Below are 22905 nucleotides of genomic sequence, written 5' to 3' on the forward strand. Positions count from 1 at the left end.
AACTAAATTCTCGAATTTCTTGTTTTTACTATAGGATATAGAAGATTTTGGAATAGTGGTCTGAGCTCATTCAGCACAGGCCTGGTCGGACGTTTTGACCAGGTTACGGACGTCTACACCAACAAACATCTCCGCCATTTCCCAGGTAATAATAAACACCACATCACTCGCCTGCCGATAATAATCGGGCTTTTAAAGAATGAAAGTGCAATGAAGGGAAGTAGAAATGCTTTTTCATCGCATGGGAAAATATTTTTATCCAACGACATTATCGAGTGCCCACGTCCACGGAAATCCTGATAATTGTATTTCACGTTTGTTTTCAATAGTCAAGCGTGTGCCGCGCCAGAACGAAAACTAAATGACCCGTTCACGTATACACAACATTCCCACAGATATACAGAAAAAAATAGGGAAGGGAATTGACGTCGTATTAATTTGATTTGCGTGTTGTTGCTATTGACCTGAATTCTACGACTGTTTATAGTCTCCCAATCAACGACAATTATAGAAAATAATCTTATCTATAAACGGCACGTACATAAACAACTACTTCACAATTGACAATCAATTATATCGACTTCAATGAACATTATGATTTTTGAAAAGAGAGTAGTAGTAATGTGAAATGCCCCCCCCCCCCCCGGAAACCTTAGTTTCATTACTCCTATTCTATCATTCAGCTGCCTGATGATAGCTAGGCCTACCACTCTAGTTATTCCTGTACCAGAGCCCCCATAACAATCCCAAAGTCAGTGTCCCCAAAAACTCTATCAATTGGGACCCCTTCGCTTTCCCATAACAAATGCCTGGAACCTCCTAACTCCCTTATACTAGTAAAGGAGCCTGCTAACACTCCTATACCACCAAGGGGCCTCCTACCACTCTTATAGTAGTATAGCATCCAACACTCCTATACCACCAAGGGGCCTCCTACCACTCTTATACTAGTGTAGCATCCAACACTCCTATACCACCAAGGGGCCTCCTACCACTCTTATAGTAGTATACCATCCAACACTCCTATACCACCAAGGAGCCTCCTACCACTCTTATAGTAGTATAGCATCCAACACTCCTATACCACCAAGGAGCCTCTAACACTCCTTTACCAACAGAAACTCCTAAACACCCCACATAATTTCACTAGATGATGACTACTATGTTACTAACTTTTATTAGGCCTATAGGCCTACGCTGAAACACTGTGGTTTCAATAAAAGATTTTTAAAGGCTATCTTCATATTTTCCGTATAAAGCATGCATTTAACGACTTGTTTCACAGAATAGCACAATACTATAATCAAATTTAGGCCTATTTACATTATTTATCATCATAATCAGGTGAATTTTGCGCAGCATGAAATACCCTCATGTGCGCGCACCTAAGTGTAGGCCTTGGCCCACCCTTTTAGAAAGATGGCTTCATGGCTTTTTCCTGATAGGATAGCCTGAATTTTTTCTTTCTGCACAGCCCTAGTATCTACATGAAATTTTTCATATCAATGATATAGGTACTGATCGAGTACTCGCAATCTAACATTCAAGTTCCAAATAATAGGGAAAACCTGGGCTACAGAGCAAGTTCAAAGTAAATGTCTTGAATAGCTCGGGAGGATTGCGAAATATCAACCATAGTGATGGACAATAGGCAACAAGCATAGTATGATGAAATAGTAGGAAATGCTATGCATTGTGAGATACTTAGTCATAGCGTATATGGCTTCACTGGTGACACCGCTGTCATTTCAAAACATTGTGTCCTGTTGTTTTAACAGGGACCAATTGTTTCTAATTGCTTTCAGTACATTCGGAGGACAATCAAATATCGTTTAAACAATAGGTTTGAACTCAGAACTATGGAAATATTGATTCACAATGGGTCCAATTCCATAGAATTATTAACAGAAAAAAGGATTTAGGATTGAAAATTAACAATTTCAAGAATCAAAACATTTTGTTTTGTTTAAAAAAGCGAACACAGATTTATATTGACCTCTTAACAAGTTGATATGGGTTTTTCATTAATCTATGGCACTGGGTATCGACACAGAAAAAAGGCTAGGTCAGTAGGATAGTCATCATGATTGTTGATATTTAATGGGTTTCAACATCATTAGACCTGATGTTGCAATGGACATATGAATATTTTAGGTAGACATATATTGTTAGTGAATGGTCAGTCAATCCTGACATTGACATAACGATTAGTTAATTAGGCTTATTGCTAATTAACAAATTTCGATATTAGGCTATTCTGAATCATTAAATTTTAAACCCACATGATTAGTCAGTTAAGTGACATTATGAAAGATAAATAAAAAGTAGGTTAGAATAGAAAACCATTAGGTGACACCTACCTAGACGTATCCTAGCTTCATCCAGCCTCTGTATTTCTCTCTCGAGATGGAAAATCACGTAGAAAATGAACAGCAAACAAGCGACTCCTGCAAACCAAACGTGCTTAGTCTGCATGCCTCTAACCGATCTTAACAGCATCACACCATGTTGACGTCCTGATAACTGTGTGAAGGCGTATAGTAATCCGGTATTTTCAGGAGGATAGGTTTTGACAGTCGAAAAGCGCCAAGTGAACTGCCATTTCATTCACTATGTAGTAGTAGTATATGAGACGAGATATGAGACATAATAGTAAAAGCGATAATAAGCCTCCCGAAACGGCGAGCAATGATTTGTTATAGATGAATATAGATCATTCAAATTGAAATCCAAAAATACGATTTCTTTTGAAATACGTATTTTTTATAATCAAGAATGATACTATTTGATAAGTCATCTCAAAACTGACGCAAAATCTATATTCTATACTGTTCGACGTTTCGGCAAATAGGTAGTGTTATATACTCACTTACTTCACTCGCTTGCCGTGGGTAGCTTCTCCGCGTACCAGTGTAGGTTCTCTATTGGCGGAGCAAAAACGCGTAATTTTTTTCCTATCGGATAAAAGCAGCGTAGCCTAATAGACGAAAATACACTTCGAATTTTTGTCTTCATGTTGTATGAAGACGAAACTAATACATTACATAATTCAGGTTGTGTGGATTTCATTTCGTATAATTTCTATCTGCCAAAATATACAAATAGATCAACCTACAGGTTCACTTTTGCCTTGGCTTGAAGTAACAAACTCCTCAGTGTTAATCTAAAGCCTTTAAAATTGGAGACTGGACAATGCAATGTCCCCGAAAACAACTCAAACATGCTGCCTTAGACATCCATAAACAAATTTCAATTTTTTTCTTATTTACAAAATTTATTTATATTACAAAATATATTTGTACATATTCATTATGATTTAGCCAACCGATAAACACCGCCTGAATAGACAAGTTTTTGTTCTTTTACTTTGCGGTCGAGAAATTCTTTCAATTCGGGAATACTGCATTCGGTCGTCGTGGGATTGACGGCGAACATTTTCAACATCGAATGAATTCGGTCTAACGGCAACGATTCTAAATTCGTCAACATTCCGACAACGTATGACCAGTAAACCTACGAAACACAAGCGAAAATAATGAATTTGAAATGCTGCAAGTTAAATGAGTTTAAAATGTATAGAGTAAAGGGAGTCTGAAAAGATAAAATAAAAGTGAGTTCAAGATAAGATAAGACATTTTGAAAAGATGAAATTCAAGTTTAAAATGATAAAAGTGAGATTGAGAAAGCAGTTAAGTGAGGTTAAAGTAAGATTGAAATGATTGAAGCAAAGTGAGTTTGAAAGGATAATATAACAGTGAGTTTGAGATAACAGTTTAGTCATTTTGAAATGATGAAATTCAAGTTTAGAATGATAAAAGTGGAGTTTGAAATTAAAGTTAAGTGAATGAATTTGAGAGAAAAAACTGAAATGAGTATGAAATGATCGTTGATTGAGTCATGAAGTTTCTACCTGTAGTTCTTCTTCGCGTTGATCTTCCGACGAGGCCATCGCCGATTCCATTTCATCCTCTTCGAGCGGTATTATATCGTGATGCCTTCCTTTGTGTTCTTCGATCAGTATGAACGTATCAGCCGATTCCTCTTTCAGTATTCCTTGACTTTGCCAGAATGTGATTTTACGCCGCAATGCCGACACGGGCATGTGCATCACCGCGCTTAAACCGTCTAACGTCCATTTCTCTGTAAAACATGGAAGGTGATACATTTGTGAACATTTTGTTTCGATCATTACAAATCCGATGTCAATCAAGGTGAACTATAAACAGTGTTATTTGTGAAATATATATAACGAAATCAAAGTCTCACAATAGATGACTAACAAGAAAGTATTTTCATTTAACAAAGATTTAACAAAAGTTCTTGGAAAGATTGATTTTTGGAATTTTTTACTCAACAAGAAATTTTCGTTATTTTAATAGATCATGAGAGAAAATTATAACTTTAATCAAAACAAGCAGAAACAGCTTATTTGCATGTCTAAACAAATGCTTTGCCAGGTGCTAGGACCGTTTTCAAAGAAAACTCTTTCTCTTGATAACAAGTGAAGATCATCTATAATTCACTTGTACCAAGAGCTTCTGTGAGCACTGACCCTGTTCTTGAAAATGCCAGAGTATCGTAGCTTGAACTGGCGACACATTGAGATTCAACTTCTTATCTTTCAATTCGATATCAATATTCATCAGACCTAAAACGAGAGAGAATATTAGCGTGAGAACTCCAGAAAGTTTTGTTGTATGTTACAAAGTTTGGCTATAGTGAATAAAGTACCCGGTACCTAAATGCGGTTTCCAGCTCAACGATCGATTTCCTTTCAGCATTTCGAATGATTTAGTATAGTTTTCAAGCGATGAATTCCACGGCGGTGGAAGCTGCAGTTTCTCTTCACGGAACGTCGGCCAGAATTGCGCCGACAAAACCATTGTGTTTATGGGAACCATCTGAAAGTCAAATCACGAGAAATCATGAAATTCAAAATGAAACCAGCCCCAGCCAGTCAGAAAACCAGCCCCAGTTAAGTTAATACTTAATTTAACAACTTAATTAAGTTAGCTACCGAATTAAGTCATTTTTTTAATGATAACATGGAACCAACAAAAAAAACTCACATTTTTCAGATCATCAGTTGTATTTTTAGCTGATTCGTCAGCGATATTGCTATTGATACGCCGCGAGTCTGCCACATCTTTCAACATCACCTCACAGTAGTGCAACTGAGCTTCGCCGAAACGTAACTTCAGAAGTTCCAGGTAACGAATCTCTTTCTCGGTGTCGTAGCTGAACTGCGTTAGAATGCGATCGGCGAGCAGATTGCGATATTCATTCACGAATAACTCCTTACTACCGTAAATATTAACGAGCATACTGATAATATCAGATGTTCGTCGACTTTTCGACGTTTTAGCTACAACGAAGAATAACGAGAGCGTTATGAGTACCGGTAGTTAGTCTTAAAACAAGCATTGTTTCCCAAGTATTTCATCGGTGGTCTTTCAATTTTCCCAAATGGAAATAGGGCCTTCAAATAATACCAAATACTACAGGGGCGTCAACATTTAGTGGTGAATGGTTGATGAAAATAATTTTCAAGAAAAATTTGGCAACGAAAGATTCCGTTGGGCAAGCAATTCACATCTTGGAACTATGCTATGTGAAGTGTCAAATGATTTCCCAAATATTTCCCAGATTAGAAAAAAGTCAATTTCACAAATATTTTCAAACCAGGAAATATCATTTGGATATTCCCAAGTTTTTCATGATTTCCCATTACTGTGGAAACCATAAAGAAGATTTAAGACCATGTGAATAAAGTAAAATCGTGGAACTCACTCGGCCCCGTATTTACAAACCTGGATCAGCATCCACTGGGTCTGGCATCCAGTTCTCCCAGTCATCGTTTTCGTCGTCGCTGTGGTAACTTTCATCTAGCACGAGGGGTTGTCCCTTAATGAGTTCGTCGGACAAATCCGAACTTCCGTCTTCTGTTAAACTCGATACGATACATCGAACCGTGTCATCACGATTTCTATCAATCACAAAACACACGCAAATCCTCAATAATCCGTAATGATGCAGAATAGATTAATTGATTTCATTTATGTCAGGAAGGCTAATCTCGTACCATGAATGAAAATAGTAATTCTACATTCAATACTTTAAGTAGGAAAATATTGAATTAATATCTGGGGCGAATGATAATACTAAGGCAATGGGCTCGGTGACAAGCAGAGTCTACTGTATTCAGGACCCGTCCAGTTCCAACATCCACTAACATACAAATAAAAATGCATCTTTTTTACCTCAATCAAAGCTACTTTTGATAACAGACAGCAAAGCCTGTTTGATAGGCGATATGTATGGCTAGATCAGTTGACCAAAATAAGCAATCGTACCTGAGATATTTCCGTACTGGTTCACAGACTAATTCCAACACGACTCCCGTATGATCTAATACACGTAGGGCTCGTATAGCGCTGATATAAGCCGTCAATATATCGGATGTATTCACTCCTGCAATAAAACGAATACTGATAATGTTCTCCTATTCTACTCGGGTTTCGCTCATGATGAAAATTTGGTTCAATTAATAAGTTGTAAGACAAATTGAAGCCAGATGACTGACTTTTATCACACTCGTAATGTGTTAAATAAGGAAGTCATACCTGGATGAAGAAGCCTTGTTTCTAAAGCCGACTTGAGAGACGTTACCAGTTGACTGCGAAGATCCGTCTTTTCGAGACACAGTTTCAAATCGACGACGGCCGGCTCCGACTCGGGAAACTCGATGATAACGTTGAACAGTTGATCGATGAGCGAGTTGGCGAACGTCTCGTAGAGAAAGTGCTGCAGACGACTTTTAAACGAACTGACGTCGATGTCGATTCGACTCGATTGATAAATATGCGAAAACCATCCGATCACTTTTACATCTAACCACTGAAAATAAAAACAATTCAGAAACGATCTGATAACATCATCACAGATGTCATTCCTCCATATAAGGAGTTACAAGGAGAACATTTCATATTGCCAGGAAGCGTCTGAATTTCTTTTATATACATGTATCAATTACTGTAGACTCCTGCTAAATCAGTACTGTTGCTGAATAAAATCAAATCTACCAATAAATTAAATTAACAATATGAATAACCGTGTTTAGAAATTAAAACGAGTCTATTAAATCAGTTGCCTGAAATACGAAAAACTCTTTCAAACTCACATTTTCCAAAATTCCAACGTAGGAACTTTCGAAGTTTCCTTTACACGTGTTTTCGATATGTTGCGAAATCTGTTTATGACTGATGATTGTAATTGATTCACCACATATTCTCTCCAACAATCCAACTTTATTCCTGAAAATTCATTTCGCTAATCTTAATTTACCGGGTAGGCCTAGTGAATTTCTAACATCATTTCTGGTTTTTATTCAACTTACAGTAGCAGGTTGACTGTGTTGAATTTATCGAGGATTTGTTGACAGTGACATTCGTCGATATCCTGGTAACAGCCGGGACACTGTAACAGGTCAGCCTCCGAACCAGTACTAACATCAGCAGCTGTAAAAAGATGGTGCAACATTCAATGTTGTAAGTTAACAAGCTGCCTTCAGTGACAGAGTGGTCTTGGATTCAGTGATCTAGATTTCAAATCAAACTGGCTTTTCTCTTGGTGCAGTTATCAATCTTATCTTCCAGAATACCGGTAAATGTATTAGTACTGGTCTCATCTGTAAAGAGGTCATTTGGGTTTAAATCCTTCTGGTACCACCAGTCTTTGTAGACTAGGGGTAATAGTACCGATGTCATTTGTCTTCAACTAGAGATGACTGATACACAGTTACAGATATAGGCTAGGAGTAATAATACAAATATTACTTCTCTCCAGGGAGATATGACTGATACGCAGTTACAGATATAGGCTAGGGGTAATAATATAAATATCACTTCTCTCCAGGGTGAGATGACTGATACACAGTTACAGATATAGGCTAGGGGTAATAATACAAATATCACTTCTCACCAGGGAGAGATGACTGATACACAGTTACAGATATAGGCTAGGGGTAATAATACAAATATCACTTCTCTCCAGGGAGAGATGACTGATACACAGTTACAGATATAGGCTAGGGGTAATAATACAAATATTACTTCTCTCCGGGGAGAGATGACTGATACACAGTTACAGATATAGGCTAGGGGTAATAATACAAATATTACTTCTCTCCGGGGAGAGATGACTGATACACAGTTACAGATATAGGCTAGGGGTAATAATACAAATATCACTTCTCTCCGGGGAGAGATGACTGATACACAGTTACAGATATTGGCTAGGGGTAATAATACCAATATCACTTCTCTCCGGGAAGAGATGACTGATACACAGTTACAGATATTGGCTAGGGGTAATAATACCAATATCACTTCTCTCCGGGAAGAGATGACTGATACACAGTTACAGATATTGGCTAGGGGTAATGATACCAATATCACTTCTCTCCGGGGAGAGATGACTGATACACAGTTACAGATATTGGCTAGGGGTAATAATACCAATATCACTTCTCTCCAGGGAGAGATGACTGATACACGGTTACAGATATAGGCCAGGAGTAATTAATGCCAATATCACTTTAGAGTGAGATGACTGATATGCGGTTACAGATATAGATTAGGGGTGATAATACCAATAGGCCTATCACTTCTGGGGGAGATAACTAGAAGATAACCACCTTCTAAATGTTTATCTTGATGTTTGAAAACTCTAAATGCTGTGCTGTAAAATTGTTCGACGACATCATCGAAACATTTCGTTGTACAATAAAACATGATCGCCTTGTAAAATCCTTGCACCTTCTTCGTGACAAAGTCTTCATCTAGAGCGACGGATGAGTCGCCGCGTAAACACCCGCGTATTTTATTCAACATCGGAATCCGACGCTGAAATTTCGACAATTGTTCGTAGAGTTTCGAAACGACGTCGTGAAACAGTTCGATGATGTCACCGCCGTCACCACCGCAGCCGGACCGCGAGTTACGCTCGTGGAAATATATCCAGAAATTCGGGCCGACGTTCGTACGGAGTTCTTGTTGAACAGTTTCGAAAAACCATTCCTCGATGACGTAAGCGAGTCCTTCGTTTTGTAACAGTTTGACGGAGTTCACAACTTTCTCCTCCGTAAAGTCAAGAAAATCCTGGAATGGAACGGAATTAAAGGAGGGAATGGAAAGAAGAAAATTCTGTAATTTCTCCTAAATCTTCTTTAAATTGTTTTGTAATGAATCAAATGTTTACAATACCTTGTTAGGATCTAAACTCGATTCAATACTGGCCCAAGCCTCGTCCATTGCAGATATTCGATGGTTGATCCGATTTTTTAAATGAATTTGAGACTTGAAAAAAAAATTTCGATTTATTCTAGGCTGCGACCTTGAGATTGACAATCCATTTGCTGTATTGAATTGAATTGAATTGCTGTAACCGAAGGTGGCCCTGGCGGTCGTCCTGACGCCGGGTTTCTGACGGTTCTTGGCGGTGACTGACGGTATTCAGTATGCCCGGCGGATGCTGATAGGGGGCAGCACATTCCGGTAGAGTATGGATGATTGTTTGGTTTTTGACAATGTCTGTCAATATAGGCAGGAAATGTGCTCTATTTAAAATGATGATTGATTCCTGAAATGTGAAAAGAAAAAGGGTAATTAGATATCGACCGCGTTAATTATTGCTCATTGATAATTAGTTTCTCTCTGGGCTGCAGCCTGTCTGCTCTGCTGAGTGTTACTGTTGGCTCTCCTATAGTCCTATACCGGTATGTATTTGTACTGGTGGTAGGTGATTTAGTCTTCTGACCTGATACCGATCCTACCTTCTGGCTCTGGGCCTTAGAATTGTCTTCTAAGCAGTTACTAGGAAAATGCCGTTGGTGGTATTCTAAGAATCGAACAGGCTTTTCGTAAGATGGATATTTTCCTGCCCTAGAGTAAATTACACAAAAGAAATAATGGGTCATTTCCAAAAAACCTTTTGGAACTATGGTAGAGAGTTGTAAACCCTATGCTTTGTGACTGGTGTAGAAAACTCATTTTTCTTGTCACTACTTTTCAGAACTGGACCCGCTGACCTTGACCTCTCACCTTTAACAGTGGCAGACGCGATGTAGAAAGTAATGACGAACCTAATCGAGTTAGCGTCGACATGCTTTCGAACGTTCATCGACGGACTCGAACTGCTCGGCAACATTGTCGGTTTCGTGCTTCGCGTCAACTACATCGTCGTCGTGAGCACAATAGAGGGCATCGTTTCGATTGCCGCAGCCGCGAAAAAATCCGTCTGCACGTTCGCGTTCGCCTGCGTCGACACGGTGGACTCGGCGTTTCGTTTGTGTCAGGACGTCATCAATTTACTGACAGATTTCGTAAATTTCGTCGTTAGTTTCGCGCAGTCGTGTATTTCGTTGGCGGAGTTGATTTGTTGTTGTATTTGGAACGCGGGTGTCGTCGTGTGGAATGCCACACACAGAATTTGTTTGGCCGGTAATTCGCATTTTTCCGTCGTTTATGAGACAATCGAATCTGGGTCTAGTTTACTGGTGAACACGTTTTTACGCGCGTGCGGTCACGCTTACGAATACGCGGCGTTTCTCTCGGATGCCGCTCGACGAAACGCCTATGCGACTCTGACGGCGGCCATCTTGTGTTTAAGACAGTGCATGTATTACGTGTTGAATTATGCGTCCGCGCTTACAGACGCCGCATTTCAGAAGGTGGTCGCTGCGATCGAAGTTTGCGAAATCGGTGCTTCAAGACTCTTCGCGAATTTATCTCGCACATCTGTCGGTTTATGCGAGTCGGTTTATGCCTCGGTGTCGCATGTTTATACGGTCGTGCTGCCCGGAATTCCGTTGGACGTTTACGCCACAGTCGCCATATTACTGTTAGTCGTCGTTTTACACCGGTGCGCGTCGGAGCATTTAGAAGCTCGCGGATTCAGCTTCCCATCGTTGAACGTGTTCACGCGAACCGACGCGCGGCATGCGCAAACTCATAGAGTAGCGGACGAGGTGACCGAATCGGATCGTGACAATTCCGACGAGGACGATGAGTTCACTCAGCAGCAGACGCGTCACGAAACCTGCCCGGTTTTGAATCCGAGCGAAATGTCTCAATCGGAGCTCACCCGAGCTCTCGAACAGGAACAGGATCGACAGTTGTGCGTGATATGTCGTTGCGAGCCGAAATCAGTGCTACTTCTGCCGTGTAGACACATGTGCCTGTGCGGGGTTTGCGCCAGACACATCAGCCGTTCAACTCATTACAATCAACGAATATGTCCTCTCTGTCGGTCGCAGTTGGAGGCAGTTATGAATGTTTACGTGTAAAAGTTTTTAATGCAGGGGTCAGCTGCACAGTTGTGGTTTAGATTAGGACCATAGCCGATCTAACAACTTTAGACTAGTCTTTGTTCGACCTTTTGGACTTAAGCCTCGACTTAGGCTCAGTTGCACGATCATGGTTTTGATTTAAGACCAGCCTTAATCAGAGTATCTTGGTTCCATAGCCAATCTAGCATCCTAAGACCAATCTAAAGATCGGAGTTTTAAATCTTTGGATTGGTCTTAAGTTGTTAGACCACTTTTGTACTAAAGGCACCACTGTACAGCTAGACCCAGTCGGACCCCGTCTAATGTATGTACATCAGTTGATTATCTAATCTAGTTTATTTATGTTCCAAATATAGGCCTACATATAATGTATGTAAAATATGGTGTTCAATCTGTATTTCTCATAAACAGAATTAATTTTGTTGGTCCTAAATTATCTGAATTTAGCAGGGGTCTGCTGTAAAGCTATATGATTAAAGCTAGTTTAATGTAAACCTATTTACTTTACTAGGGTAAAAGAGGAAGACAATTTCTAAGCATATTCAAAGACAAGCATTTAAAATGTTATTCTAAAGAGGTCTGCCACCTAGGATGTAATAGATGGATGATGTCTTCAATTGTTCCCATTAATTTTCAAAATGGGGCCGGTCCAGAGATTGCCATTAGTAATAATTCAAAAACTCAATGCCAGTAAATATAGTTTGTTTGACGGTTTTTGTTTTAAAAAAAAGAACTCATTGTCTTTGCCTCTTGCTGGGTTAGGCAATAAAAAGAATCATTGAATAAATAATCATCATCGAAGGTGCTTCGAGTCACTGTGCCATCATTCTGTACATTCATGCACGTCAGACAATGCAAATTTGAATAAAAGCTTTATATTATATATGAATAGCATGTTTTTGTAGTGTTCTTGGATCCTCAAACTTCCACGCTTACAGATTCTTTATCTTATTTGGATCAATAATCTAGCTGGCAATCGTACAAAGTATGGAATGGATTTCTCCGAAAGTACCTTCTTGGTGGCCTTATCCATATATACCTTAGGAGGTCAAGACTCAAGCCTGCAGAAAGTTGCATACTCCTTAGACTCGGCCTTACTCTGTACCATTTAACTCAGAAAAACATGCTCCACGTTGAACTCTATGAACATTTCTGAAATTTTGTGAAATATTCTGTCCCAACCATGCAGAGTAAGGCGGAGTCACCCATACAACTCATTGGTGTATTTGGTACTGGTTAACTCGGAACTCCTTGTCACCAATTCTCAACTAAGTAATATATTTACAGACCCAACGTTACCAGTAGGCGGAGTCTTTAAACCAAAGCTAGGATATGAACAGCACATTACTCAGGAGCTGGTTGCACAGTCGTGGCTCAAATCCAAAATTGTTCTGAAATCTTAACACTGGTCTTATATTGGCTATAGTCTTTGACTGGTCTTAAGTTTATGCCATGACTATGCAACTGGCCTCGGGACATAATTCCCACCACTTTATAATATATACGAGAATCCTTAGATTTAATCCCTCGAATGACACCCGATTAGAACTAACAGAAATGAGAACATATATACTTTCCTAGAGCTGAATTTATTTCCACCAGAAACTCACAGAAAAACTAACACTGAGTGATTTTATAAAATGCCAATATTTCGGCGGAATGTACAACATATCTCCCGGTCTCAGTACGCCTTCTTTCACCGTCGTTTTCCGATAAAGCGGAAACGTTTCGAAATCGGGATTTTCGACGTCGACGCGACTTGTATTATTCAAAAGCGTCTCGTCGTGTGGATAAAGAAATCGCGATTGTTCCGGCGGGAAAAGTTTCACGAATTTCTCGCCGACAACTTGCGCCAGGAAGTTACGTTTCGGGTCGTGGTGCAGCGGAGAAACGGTACCGCTCGGACCGAACCAGGCGTTTATATCGACGTCTTCGTCGGTCGAGTCCCCGAGGCAACAATACGTCGGCACGACGATATCGCGGCGTAATTCGGGTATCTGATCGAATAACTGATGCTGCGCGAGATACGCGATTTTCGAAGCGCGACCCGGTTCGACGAATTCCTCGATGAATTCGCGTACGCTCATCAGTTTTTGCGACCAGTTTTCGTCGGTGTATTTGGAACCGATTTCGACCGGTACGATCCGGCATCCGCACGTACGCTTCAAATAATGCACGCACCATTTCCGATCGCCGTCGAACGCCGGCCAGAAATCGATACAATCGGTCAAAATAACCGGTTCGCCGCGATCCATGAAATTAGTTCGAAAATATTCCAACGACGGACAGGACAAACGCGTAATTCGGTTCGTAAGTTTTAATAATTCGTCCGCGCTTTCTAACTTGGCGCGTTTCGCGTGGCAAGCGCACGGCTCGCGCGAAACCGAATTTCGCATGATGTACGCCTGAAGAGCGGAGACGATATTTCGCAACGCGTTCTCGATGACCGGCGCGCCCATTATCAATCCACGATCGCAAGTTTCGACCGCTTCGGAATAGTCGTAAAACGTCTCGGTATCGACGTGAGAAGAATGCTCGACCTTCAAACATTGACACAGAGCTTTCACCGTCGATAAGAAAGTGTAGAAATAACGCCAATCATCCGCTACGTCATTCCAATGTCCGGTGTTTAGCTTTTCCCAAACGATGTCCAGTAGAACGTCGCAGTACTGGATGCAGTTTTGCGAATCGGCGATGCAAAACAATTCACTATTGGAGAACTTGCTGAAAAGTTTCATGGCGCGGTAGTACATCGCAGCTCCGACAATTTCACGGTTTATCGATTTTTGAAACTCGGTCGCGAAATGCGGATATGACTCATTCGCGAATACACCGTTCATGACGGCCGGTAACTTCATCTTTTCAAGGTTTATGAACTGCTGAAGAACTAAAAATTTTTTTTTTCTAGCTAGGGCGGGGTTAGCTTCAAAAAAATATGAGCAGCAAAGTATTATTTCCCCCACAAACAAAAAGATAGTTTTTTGACCTATCCGTTTTTCAATTCGTTCAAAACTTACATCATCACCAAACAGGTTGTAGGTACTACTAATAAAACGTACTTAGACTTGATTAAATTCACTTGTATTTACATTTTCAATAGGCCTAATCAAATTTTTCCCACGGCTCCGCGACCTTGATTAACTTACGGAGCATTCCTTGAACTTGCTTGAAAGGCGAATTCATAGGAGCACGCCATTTTACATCTTCGCTCAAGCGAGGATGGACTTGCAGTCCAATTGAATGAAGCATATTCTCTGAAACCCCAGTGTAAACTCATTTGAACTCCAGGGAACCGAGTGTCATCGAGGCCACTTACAGGTGCGGGGAAATTTTGGGGCCAAATACAGAAATACTCAAGTCATCAATGAGAGAATATTCCTAAAACCTCTCCAAGATACACCTGAAAATGTCTAATCAGAAATAACACCATCAATCACTCTGGAAAAATCTTTTTTGCACAACCAACCATCCATGAAATAATTTCCTTCCCTAAGCCTTCATGAGAAATAATCGGAGCAAAAAATCCTACACACAAATTTTCACGTAAATCAAGATTTATTTTAGAAGTTCAGTACAAGTTTATTCTCTCTTCTTTTTGTGAGCTTTCTTCGCGACCACCGGTTTCTGGCTCTGTAGGATAGCACTAGCTCTTCTCAGCGCAGCCTGCAAATAAACAAAACGTTTTATCAAACCGTTACTCGGGGAATATGAAATTCCCAGATATTTCCCCTAGACCAAAAATTTCATTATGAAATCACAAGTGCTCAGTCGGGGGCTGTTTCTTATCACCTTCCGTATGTCGTTGATCAACAATAAGAACAAAAATTTCAAATCCCTGACTATTCTGTGATTAACAAGTCAGAATTCCCTATCTGTGGACACCCTTATACAGTGAACCCCCGATAAACCACCACCCTCGTCTACCACCAGGTTTTCTCAATGTACATCTCAATATAAATACACAATAAAACATCCTGATATACCGCCATACTCTCTATACCGCCAAAATCGTTAAGCACTGATGTGGGCGGTATATTGGGGGTTGACTGTAGTTGTTAAATATGGTCTCACCATTTTAAGTCCACGTCTATCTTTGCTTTTAGAGATGGTTTTGCTGATCGTAGCGAAAGTACGTCTGGCGTCTTTCTTCAGTTCCACGCGGGCCATCGACTTGGATGGTTTTCTGCCACCTACAAAACAATCATTCATCTTAAATTTTAGAAAATACAAAGAACAGGGTCTGGAAAAGGATCACTAAGGCACGTTTTGATAGGTCTCTAAAGAGACACAGGAATTTTCTTGCGGCATGTTATGACCGGAATTCTTTTTTTAACCACTTTACCGATTGTGGATTAGCATAATCTTTTACATGGCTGATACATGGCTGCTAGAGAGTTAGTTATCCGGAATTAATCAAAATTTAGCTTCATTCTCACTATCGATCAATGGCTTAGTACCGGTATGTACTAGCTCAATCGCGATCAAGGGGTAACTTTATCTCTTAAGTGGCTGATCCTTCATATTCAACTGTTGTTGGATATTTGCTCTTATCTCTGCCCAATTTTTAACAATGGCTAATTCATTACTAGTGTATTTATTGTCAAATGTGACATAATTGAATGGTAGCAACTTGGGGCAGCACAGTATGTCCGCTGTGTCAGCGAACGTGTTCAGTCAGAGCTTACTGATATTTTTCACACGTACCTCGAGCTTTCTTCGTAACGATCACTACACCCTTGCCATCTTTAGCGGCTTCTACACCAAAAGTTTGTTTGTGGATCAGTCCGTTGTATTTGAAGGAGTTTTTGCCTTTTAAATTGTTCGCCTCCTGGAATAGAAAGATTATCAGTGAAAAACTTGTTGAAGCACAAAAATTTCAGAAGAGCCTAAAAAGTGATGGAATTTTTGTTAGGAATAGTATGATGATTATAACACCCATGTATCCATATGAGTTAGGATTAGGGAGTTAAGGTGCGAGGGACAGAAGGGTAGACAAGGGCTTCGATCTGGAGTTGCAGGGCAAGGAAGGATAGGCTGTAAGAATCACGGCAGGGTTTGAGAATCACGAATAGTGTAAGAATTTGGCCAAGGAATTAAGGGGGCAATTTGTTTTTTTTTTACTTTTCGAAAAACAACAAATACTACGTCAAATTTAATACTTACAGTCGTGAAACTGCAACCTCGTGCTCCTTTCCTGAGGAATGCTGAATTATTCCTGATGATCGCCCAAGTCAAATGTGAAGACATTTTGCCGTTTCTTGTGTCTGAAATGTGTATAGAGAAAATATTTTAAGTCATCAGCAACGGATAACAATATCAACCCAATCACGATCTAAACAGAGCACATAATTTTATAACTCAAACTTTCAATTTGAATTCTGGAATTGAATCTAGATTTAGTCGATTATTTCAATATCCTAATTACCATATAACAGCAGAGCAATAACATCTTAAGGTGAATAGTTTATGTACCGATGCGACCTAAAACCCTTAACCGTTTAGTACCAACTCCCACCAGCAGGGTTCCTTACAGTTATACTATTATTGGGTACGTCCAGCTTGATGGGTAGGCATCCTCTCCATCATCATGGACAGGACGACGGAGCTTGCCGCCGTGCCGTTTGAGGCAAATTCGGAAATTTACGCTTAAGGCTCAAGAAATGAAATATCATCAATATTTCCACTGCTGGTAGTTTTGATAAATAATGTGAGATGATTAATAAGGACCACATGAAATGCCATGAAGAGCAATAGACATATTGGGGAACTATTTTCGCAACCAGAGCCAGGACGGGGAAATTTCCTCTTTACGGTCGACGAAAATTCTACTTTCCGAATATCGCAGACATCGGTAAACCGATTCATTTCATAGCTTGGAAAATGTGGAACATGAATCTACATTCTAAAGACCGAAACTCGGTAATTCTAGGCAGATTTCGGGTAAATTTCAACACACGTGTACCTGAGATATACTACAGCCTAACCGAACAACACTCAAAAAGAATCGCCGGAAGTGCACGAAATCGGTGCGCGACTCCGATAAAGGACGGCTCCGAAAATATTAAAATCGCCCACATCAGTTCAATGCTCAATTAACTAGCTTTATTGACCATAATTACATTTCGCAATCATTCGTTACTCGCGCCTCCATCAAAGAGGATTTACTGAATATAAAAGGCTAAAATGACCAAAACTCAGCCCTTATTCGGAGGTGCCTTATCTGTCAATCTGCCCAACACAATCGTTGATGCCAGGTAAGATTAGCCTGAATGAACAGATGAATATTTCGGCCCTACCTACGATCAAGTTAATAATTGCGGCCAATTCAATTCTGTTTTTATTGATCATGAAATTAATGTAGTCTAGAATAAATCAGATTTCACCTTTTTACGTAAAGTTGAAAGAAGGGTTCATCTTTGTATGATATATCTTGCATACTTTTTAGTTGCCGATATTGTTCAGGCGCCATGTTTTTGTCTACTGTCTAAATTTTTGCATCTGATTTTCTACTTTTACAGCGATGTTCGACAAATACCAGACAATCAAGAAGTGTTCATGAACAACTTCGACCAAACGATGATCGTTGAAATATTGGAATATGTTCAAGAACCTGATGAACAGGCATTAAAGTAAGCTATCCCTATCTTAGTTTTACCAAATTTTCAAATCTGAAAATTATTATAAATTTATTGTACCGCTCCTATTTTTGTTTCGCAGGACACATTTCTACGATATAACTCAAACCGGTGATGAAGGCACGGGGATTGAAATTTTAAACGCGGAAAAAGTTGAATCCTATTCAATGACTCAGTAAGTTTTGGGAATTGCGAAAATTTCCCATTCTTTTTAAAGGAATTATTTTGAGTCTCTGTTTTGTTTTCCTACTCAAGGTGCAGCGGTGTTTATTACATCAGCGGAAAATCTCACGTCGCCAAATTCAAAGAAGACGCCCGTAACGAAGTGGAAACTCATATAGCTATGTTTCGTCTGCCGCAATTCACTACAGATATCCTCATTAACTTCACATCGTCTTGTTTAATAAAGTAAGTCAATATTATCAGAACTCGCGGAGAAAGCATACGTACTTACCATATTTTTAAAGCTATTCTAAATGAAACTTGGTACATATTATCAGGGATCTTATACTGCAGCACATTCCAAATACCATGTGACTTGGGGACCTATGCCTTAAGTTGAAATTGAAGCCACTACTAGCAAACCTGCTAACTTTCCTATACTAGATAATCCTATTGTTCTAAGTCGTCATGGAAATATTCAAATCCTCAAAATTGCTAAAATTTTTGAGAAAATAAACATTAAAGATTGATGTTTATCACATGCATGCCAATCCCAATAACTTTGAACTGTTTTTTTTGCAGCCCTGAAAGCAGTAGTTATAAACAAGTAGATGCAGCTGGAATGTCTCAGAGATGGACGATTGAAGATTTCACCCGAGCTGTCTCGTCTCTTACCCTTATCGATGCCGGGCTGTTCGGATAATTTCAATCTATTTTCCAAGATTGTTCCATGTTTTTATATTGTACTTTAGTTAATGTATTTTCACAAAATAAACCACCAACTTATTGTTTGATATAAAAATCTTTTCGTTCCATATACAAACACTTAAAACTTGCCAGCCAAACCGGGCCTGTCAAAATCGTTCAGAGTTAAGTGAAAGTCTGAGTTAAAGACTTGGGAAAATACTTAAGGAAGTCCAAAAATGATTTGGTTTTTGTCTACAATTAGGCGCGGCCAAGTTGTTTGGCCAACGAGAATTTCCAGCTCAAACCTGTACCTGCTCGAGAGGATTCCTAAAACACCCAATTCAACAATTTCTTTGGCACATCCTGTAGGATTTTTTAAGACCAGTGAAGAACTATGACAATATGCTGACCTGACTACAGCTACTATCGGAGCTCTTTTCGAGCTCAACCACTTCAAAAAAATTATCAAAGTACTCAAATAATTTCTAGTTAATTTTCCATGAAACGACTATTTTTTTAAATGAAATAACTGCAAACTACCACAAATAGATATAAAAGGTAATCTGGTCTGCACATGATGAAACCCAGTGACTATTTATTTTAGATATTTATTTACAACTTGCTGTACAATTCATCAAGTCCTGAACTACAGTCTACGTTAAAGTACACAGTTCAGTTAACACACAGATAATTAAAGTTAGAAAATCTTGACCTATTTTCACGAAGTCGACACCTCAGGATGTACTTCCTCGTAACTCTGCAGTGCCAGTTCGATGTCCCCTTGTTGATGATGAGTGGCGTCTTTTTCGGCGTAAATCTGAATCAAAATTATATTAGATAAGATTTTTAATCCGGCAAAATACCGGGTAGATGAGGTGATAATAGTATAGTACAGTAAGACTTCTTACTCTTAACTCAAACTCATTAGTGAAATAATCATGATCAAATATCTTAGAAGAATTGCAATGGTTTATCGAGGAGTCTACTATATGTGTGATACAGTACGTACCTTGATAAGTTCTAATGAGTCCATTGAAGCGTTATCTTTGATCGTTTGCGACGTAGCACATTCCGGGTGAACTATCGTGTACAATCTCACTAAATCTGCAGCATTATCTAGTCTGAAAACGAGGAAAATCTTTATGACGGTTTCATTTCACTAAATCTGACGGACGACCAAACTGCCATCTTGAATCTGATGATGGGTCTTATCGGAGACATCGATATAACAAACTTCAATACAATGTCCTGAGGATTTTTAAAAGTGTACAATAAGTATTTTGAAGACGAAAAGTAATTTACTGATTTTGGCTAACGAAAAGGCCATCACAATTTCTAGTTGGCAAAAACAATTGAATAAAACTTAACAAATGGACAAAGTGACTGCTGATGCCTTCAGTGAGCTAAAAATCTGGATTGATCATTGGTTTTGACAGTAATTGAAAGAATCATTTCACACTCAATGTACTTACAAATCGCTCTGTAATGTATCGACCAGTAAGTTGTTGATTGTTTTTTGAATCGTGAAGTGTAGAGTCATGCATCCGAAATGCCGCGTCGAACGCAAATGATCGAAATGTTTTTTGTCATTGATGAAATCGTAAACTTTGTGCGTAATCTGAAATGACCAAAGGTTGAACACACAATGCAGGAGTTTATCCGGGAATCAGTTGCGAATTATGGTGGTGACAGAGTTTCTTGGTCGAAGGTTCTTCTCTGGTCTCTAGTCTCCCATTGGGAATAAGAAACATCGAACCCGCTAATAATGCCCAGCATGGCGCTCAATGGGTCGAGGGTGTTAAAAATCTTTTTAAAATAAGTTGTGAATTATTATATAAGTGTCTATCTGCAGCTCTGAATCATCCCTTCAGATATTCACCATCATTGGGTGAAGCCTGACATTCAATCTTTGAAAGTGTGTGGATATAAAACGTCTGTAGTCCATTTCTAATTAAAGCTGTCTGAAGCGAAGGCTGGACGATCACTTTTAATATTGAAAGTGTGCTCATAAAATGTTTGTTGTGTCTACTGTTTGTTGTTCATTTTTAATGAAAACATAGGTGAACTTGGAAGAATGGCAAGTGATGAAGGGTCCACTATCTGAGGGAGTGGGTTCAGCAGATTGTTTCTAGTGTTAAGCTCTTGAGATCTTCTTAAACAGGGTTCATAATCTCACTCACATGAATATAATGCGGATCATCCGGTTCAAACTGGATCAATGCTCTTTCCAGAATGTACTCATAACGCTCCTCTTTCAGTATTCTCTACAATGAAAATAATCAATATGAATAGTGACTAAAAGGATATTGAAGGTATTTAATCTGTTATCATCAAATTGTACTGTGAGTTCTAGATCACAATGCATAGTGAAACAAGAAACATGGTTTCAGGAAGCAATGTTTCTGAAATTAAACATGTTTGATTCCATTTTTCTGTTTAGCGTTCGAAATTTGTTACTGCTTACGTTTAAATGTTCCTCTTCAAACATATGCGGGGTGCGGAGTTTACGTCCATGTTTCGGGAAGTAAATTTGCAGAGCTTTTTGCCGTTCGGCCCAGGAAGCGTTGCGCAAAGTTCCATCTGGTTCTCGAGCAATTATAAGTCGTTCCTATTGAACAGAAGAAAAGACAGTATATCGAACTGCAGTAATGCATTTGTATCGTAACAGTGTTCTCCATATGTTAGAATTGTAAAGAAGCTGCATTCATTGATAAGTGTTAGACGTCGTGGCTATTGGCTTTCAATCCCCCAAAAGATACAGAAACTTAGGCTTAATTTTTCTTCTATTTAACACATAAGCTAAATGTATTTCAAAGCAATCATCAGCATTGATAGAATATTGACATCCACTCGGGTAAGGGCTGCAGATATTTAATGAGGGTTGGCTGATTCTCAGAGGGTGGATGTAAAAATGGAAGGGGTGGCCGCCTTTCTAAAACCTGTAATTGAGAGCACCGCATTTACTCACCCTATCCGAATGACCCGGAGAAATGTCCGTGAACAAAAATTTACAGTCGTCCAATCCTTCGAGTTCAGGGTTTTTTGTCAGAACTGTTTCTATTTGTTTTCTCGGGTTCATTACCGGAGGCATCTTTAACTTGTTGACGACTGTTTTCATCGCTTCTGCTTGTACCTAGACGAAATGACAATTGTGAAAAATTAATATGGAAGAAAATCAAAATGAGCTAGAAATGGGCCGAATCGATTGCAAAAACACTTTTTATAAATGAACATTAGAAAATGAGATTTATATTTTTATCACTTCTAAGGACTTTCAAACTCTCAGCATAAGAATTACCTGTTTTAATTGTTCATCGGAAAGAAGTTCATATTTCGGCGGTTTCAACCTTTCTTTGCGAGGTCTGTTCACCTTGTGTGCGTCTATACCGGTGATCTTGAGTAGTATTTCTTGCACTCGCGGGTTGAGAAAAATGCCTTCGACATCTCTGATGACGCTTGTTTGTTCCGTTACTACAATGAAACGAAATCAGCAGCATTGCATTTATTTTAACTTTGAAAATGAAGCAAGTTATGACACCGGCGATGATGATTTTTTTCACAACTGGCTGGCTTGGCTTCACTTAGCTCCTAGCTTCCTACCACTCTAGCCCTAGTCTGTAACCTGTCTGTCTGAGACTGCTGTTTACCACAATTAGATATTTTCACTATCAAAGCTTTACTGCCACAGGCAGAGAAGGTAACTAACTAACTACCTAACCCTAAGTTAAACTGATGCAAAATACACCGCGGCTACTGCATTCTTGCAAACAAAAATACTTAAACAGCTCAATCAGCATTAAAAATTTTAAACGTTTCCATTCGGTAATTAGTGTGCTTCATGCAACATTTCGGCAAATATTGGTGATATTCGTGACGTTTTAAATGAGTTATCTTACTTTCAGTTGGCGAATCATCTTTTCTGTTTGTCGTAGTATGTATTCCCGAGGAGCTAGCATTCCAAAATCTAGTTTTTCTCCCAGATATTTGCAAAAATTCACATTTTCTGAAGAAATTCACAATTTTCATGGTGGCTGACATTTTTACAAAGCATGCCGGGAATCTGCTCTTTATCGG

General features: G+C 39.3%; 7 protein-coding genes across 9 annotated transcripts in view; 2 read left to right on the top strand and 5 right to left on the bottom strand.

Moving 5' to 3' along the window:
- LOC141908878 (heparan sulfate 2-O-sulfotransferase 1-like) overlaps positions 1-2600 on the bottom strand; it is a 77811-nt gene extending 75211 nt beyond the window's left edge. For both annotated transcript variants that reach the window (XM_074799141.1, XM_074799140.1), the window contains exon 1: positions 2361-2600. In XM_074799141.1, coding sequence (XP_074655242.1) covers positions 2361-2499 — 139 coding nt within the window. In that variant the 5' untranslated portion in view covers positions 2500-2600. The remainder of the gene's footprint in view (positions 1-2360) is intronic.
- Positions 2601-3304: 704 nt separating this feature from the next.
- Positions 3305-9399, bottom strand: LOC141908577 (anaphase-promoting complex subunit 2-like). The gene is made up of 12 exons (XM_074798672.1): positions 9264-9399; positions 8696-9158; positions 7397-7517; positions 7181-7313; positions 6624-6897; positions 6354-6471; positions 5811-5986; positions 5070-5365; positions 4739-4901; positions 4553-4648; positions 3911-4140; positions 3305-3513 (listed from the first exon to the last, which is right to left on the bottom strand). The coding sequence occupies exons 1-12, from the start codon at positions 9309-9311 to the stop codon at positions 3310-3312; spliced, it is 2322 nt and encodes a 773-aa protein (XP_074654773.1). The 5' UTR covers positions 9312-9399; the 3' UTR covers positions 3305-3309.
- A 145-nt stretch (positions 9400-9544) lies between these two features.
- Positions 9545-12200, top strand: LOC141908670 (uncharacterized). 2 transcript variants are annotated; one of them, XM_074798803.1, is made up of 2 exons: positions 9545-9554; positions 10072-12200. In XM_074798803.1, exon 2 carries the CDS (start codon positions 10133-10135, stop codon positions 11342-11344), a length of 1212 nt encoding a protein of 403 aa, XP_074654904.1. In that variant the 5' UTR covers positions 9545-9554; positions 10072-10132; the 3' UTR covers positions 11345-12200. The 2 variants fall into 2 exon arrangements, with proteins under 2 accessions (XP_074654904.1, XP_074654903.1); XM_074798802.1 differs by having other exon boundaries at positions 9552-9661.
- Positions 12201-12936: 736 nt separating this feature from the next.
- Positions 12937-14428, bottom strand: LOC141908715 (bifunctional peptidase and arginyl-hydroxylase JMJD5-like). The gene is made up of 2 exons (XM_074798873.1): positions 14365-14428; positions 12937-14234 (listed from the first exon to the last, which is right to left on the bottom strand). The coding sequence occupies exon 2, from the start codon at positions 14203-14205 to the stop codon at positions 12937-12939; it is 1269 nt and encodes a 422-aa protein (XP_074654974.1). The 5' UTR covers positions 14206-14234; positions 14365-14428.
- A 455-nt stretch (positions 14429-14883) lies between these two features.
- Positions 14884-17392, bottom strand: LOC141908685 (large ribosomal subunit protein eL28-like). Its single transcript, XM_074798826.1, has 5 exons — positions 17310-17392; positions 16511-16611; positions 16052-16175; positions 15419-15537; positions 14884-15010 (listed from the first exon to the last, which is right to left on the bottom strand). The coding sequence occupies exons 2-5, from the start codon at positions 16592-16594 to the stop codon at positions 14927-14929; spliced, it is 411 nt and encodes a 136-aa protein (XP_074654927.1). The 5' UTR covers positions 16595-16611; positions 17310-17392; the 3' UTR covers positions 14884-14926.
- A 68-nt stretch (positions 17393-17460) lies between these two features.
- LOC141908961 (ran guanine nucleotide release factor-like) lies at positions 17461-18915 on the top strand. Its single transcript, XM_074799269.1, has 5 exons — positions 17461-17601; positions 17866-17976; positions 18065-18157; positions 18238-18390; positions 18727-18915. Exons 1-5 carry the CDS (start codon positions 17531-17533, stop codon positions 18845-18847), a joined length of 549 nt encoding a protein of 182 aa, XP_074655370.1. The 5' UTR covers positions 17461-17530; the 3' UTR covers positions 18848-18915.
- Positions 18916-19398: 483 nt separating this feature from the next.
- LOC141908794 (small ribosomal subunit protein mS22-like) lies at positions 19399-22875 on the bottom strand. Its single transcript, XM_074799003.1, has 8 exons — positions 22728-22875; positions 22130-22302; positions 21800-21964; positions 21296-21439; positions 21012-21095; positions 20304-20449; positions 19841-19952; positions 19399-19648 (listed from the first exon to the last, which is right to left on the bottom strand). The coding sequence occupies exons 1-8, from the start codon at positions 22867-22869 to the stop codon at positions 19550-19552; spliced, it is 1065 nt and encodes a 354-aa protein (XP_074655104.1). The 5' UTR covers positions 22870-22875; the 3' UTR covers positions 19399-19549.
- Positions 22876-22905: the final 30 nt, after the last annotated feature.

The sequence above is a fragment of the Tubulanus polymorphus genome, chromosome 7 (assembly GCF_964204645.1).
Source record: "Tubulanus polymorphus chromosome 7, tnTubPoly1.2, whole genome shotgun sequence".
NCBI classification, from domain to species: Eukaryota; Metazoa; Nemertea; class Palaeonemertea; order Tubulaniformes; family Tubulanidae; genus Tubulanus; species Tubulanus polymorphus.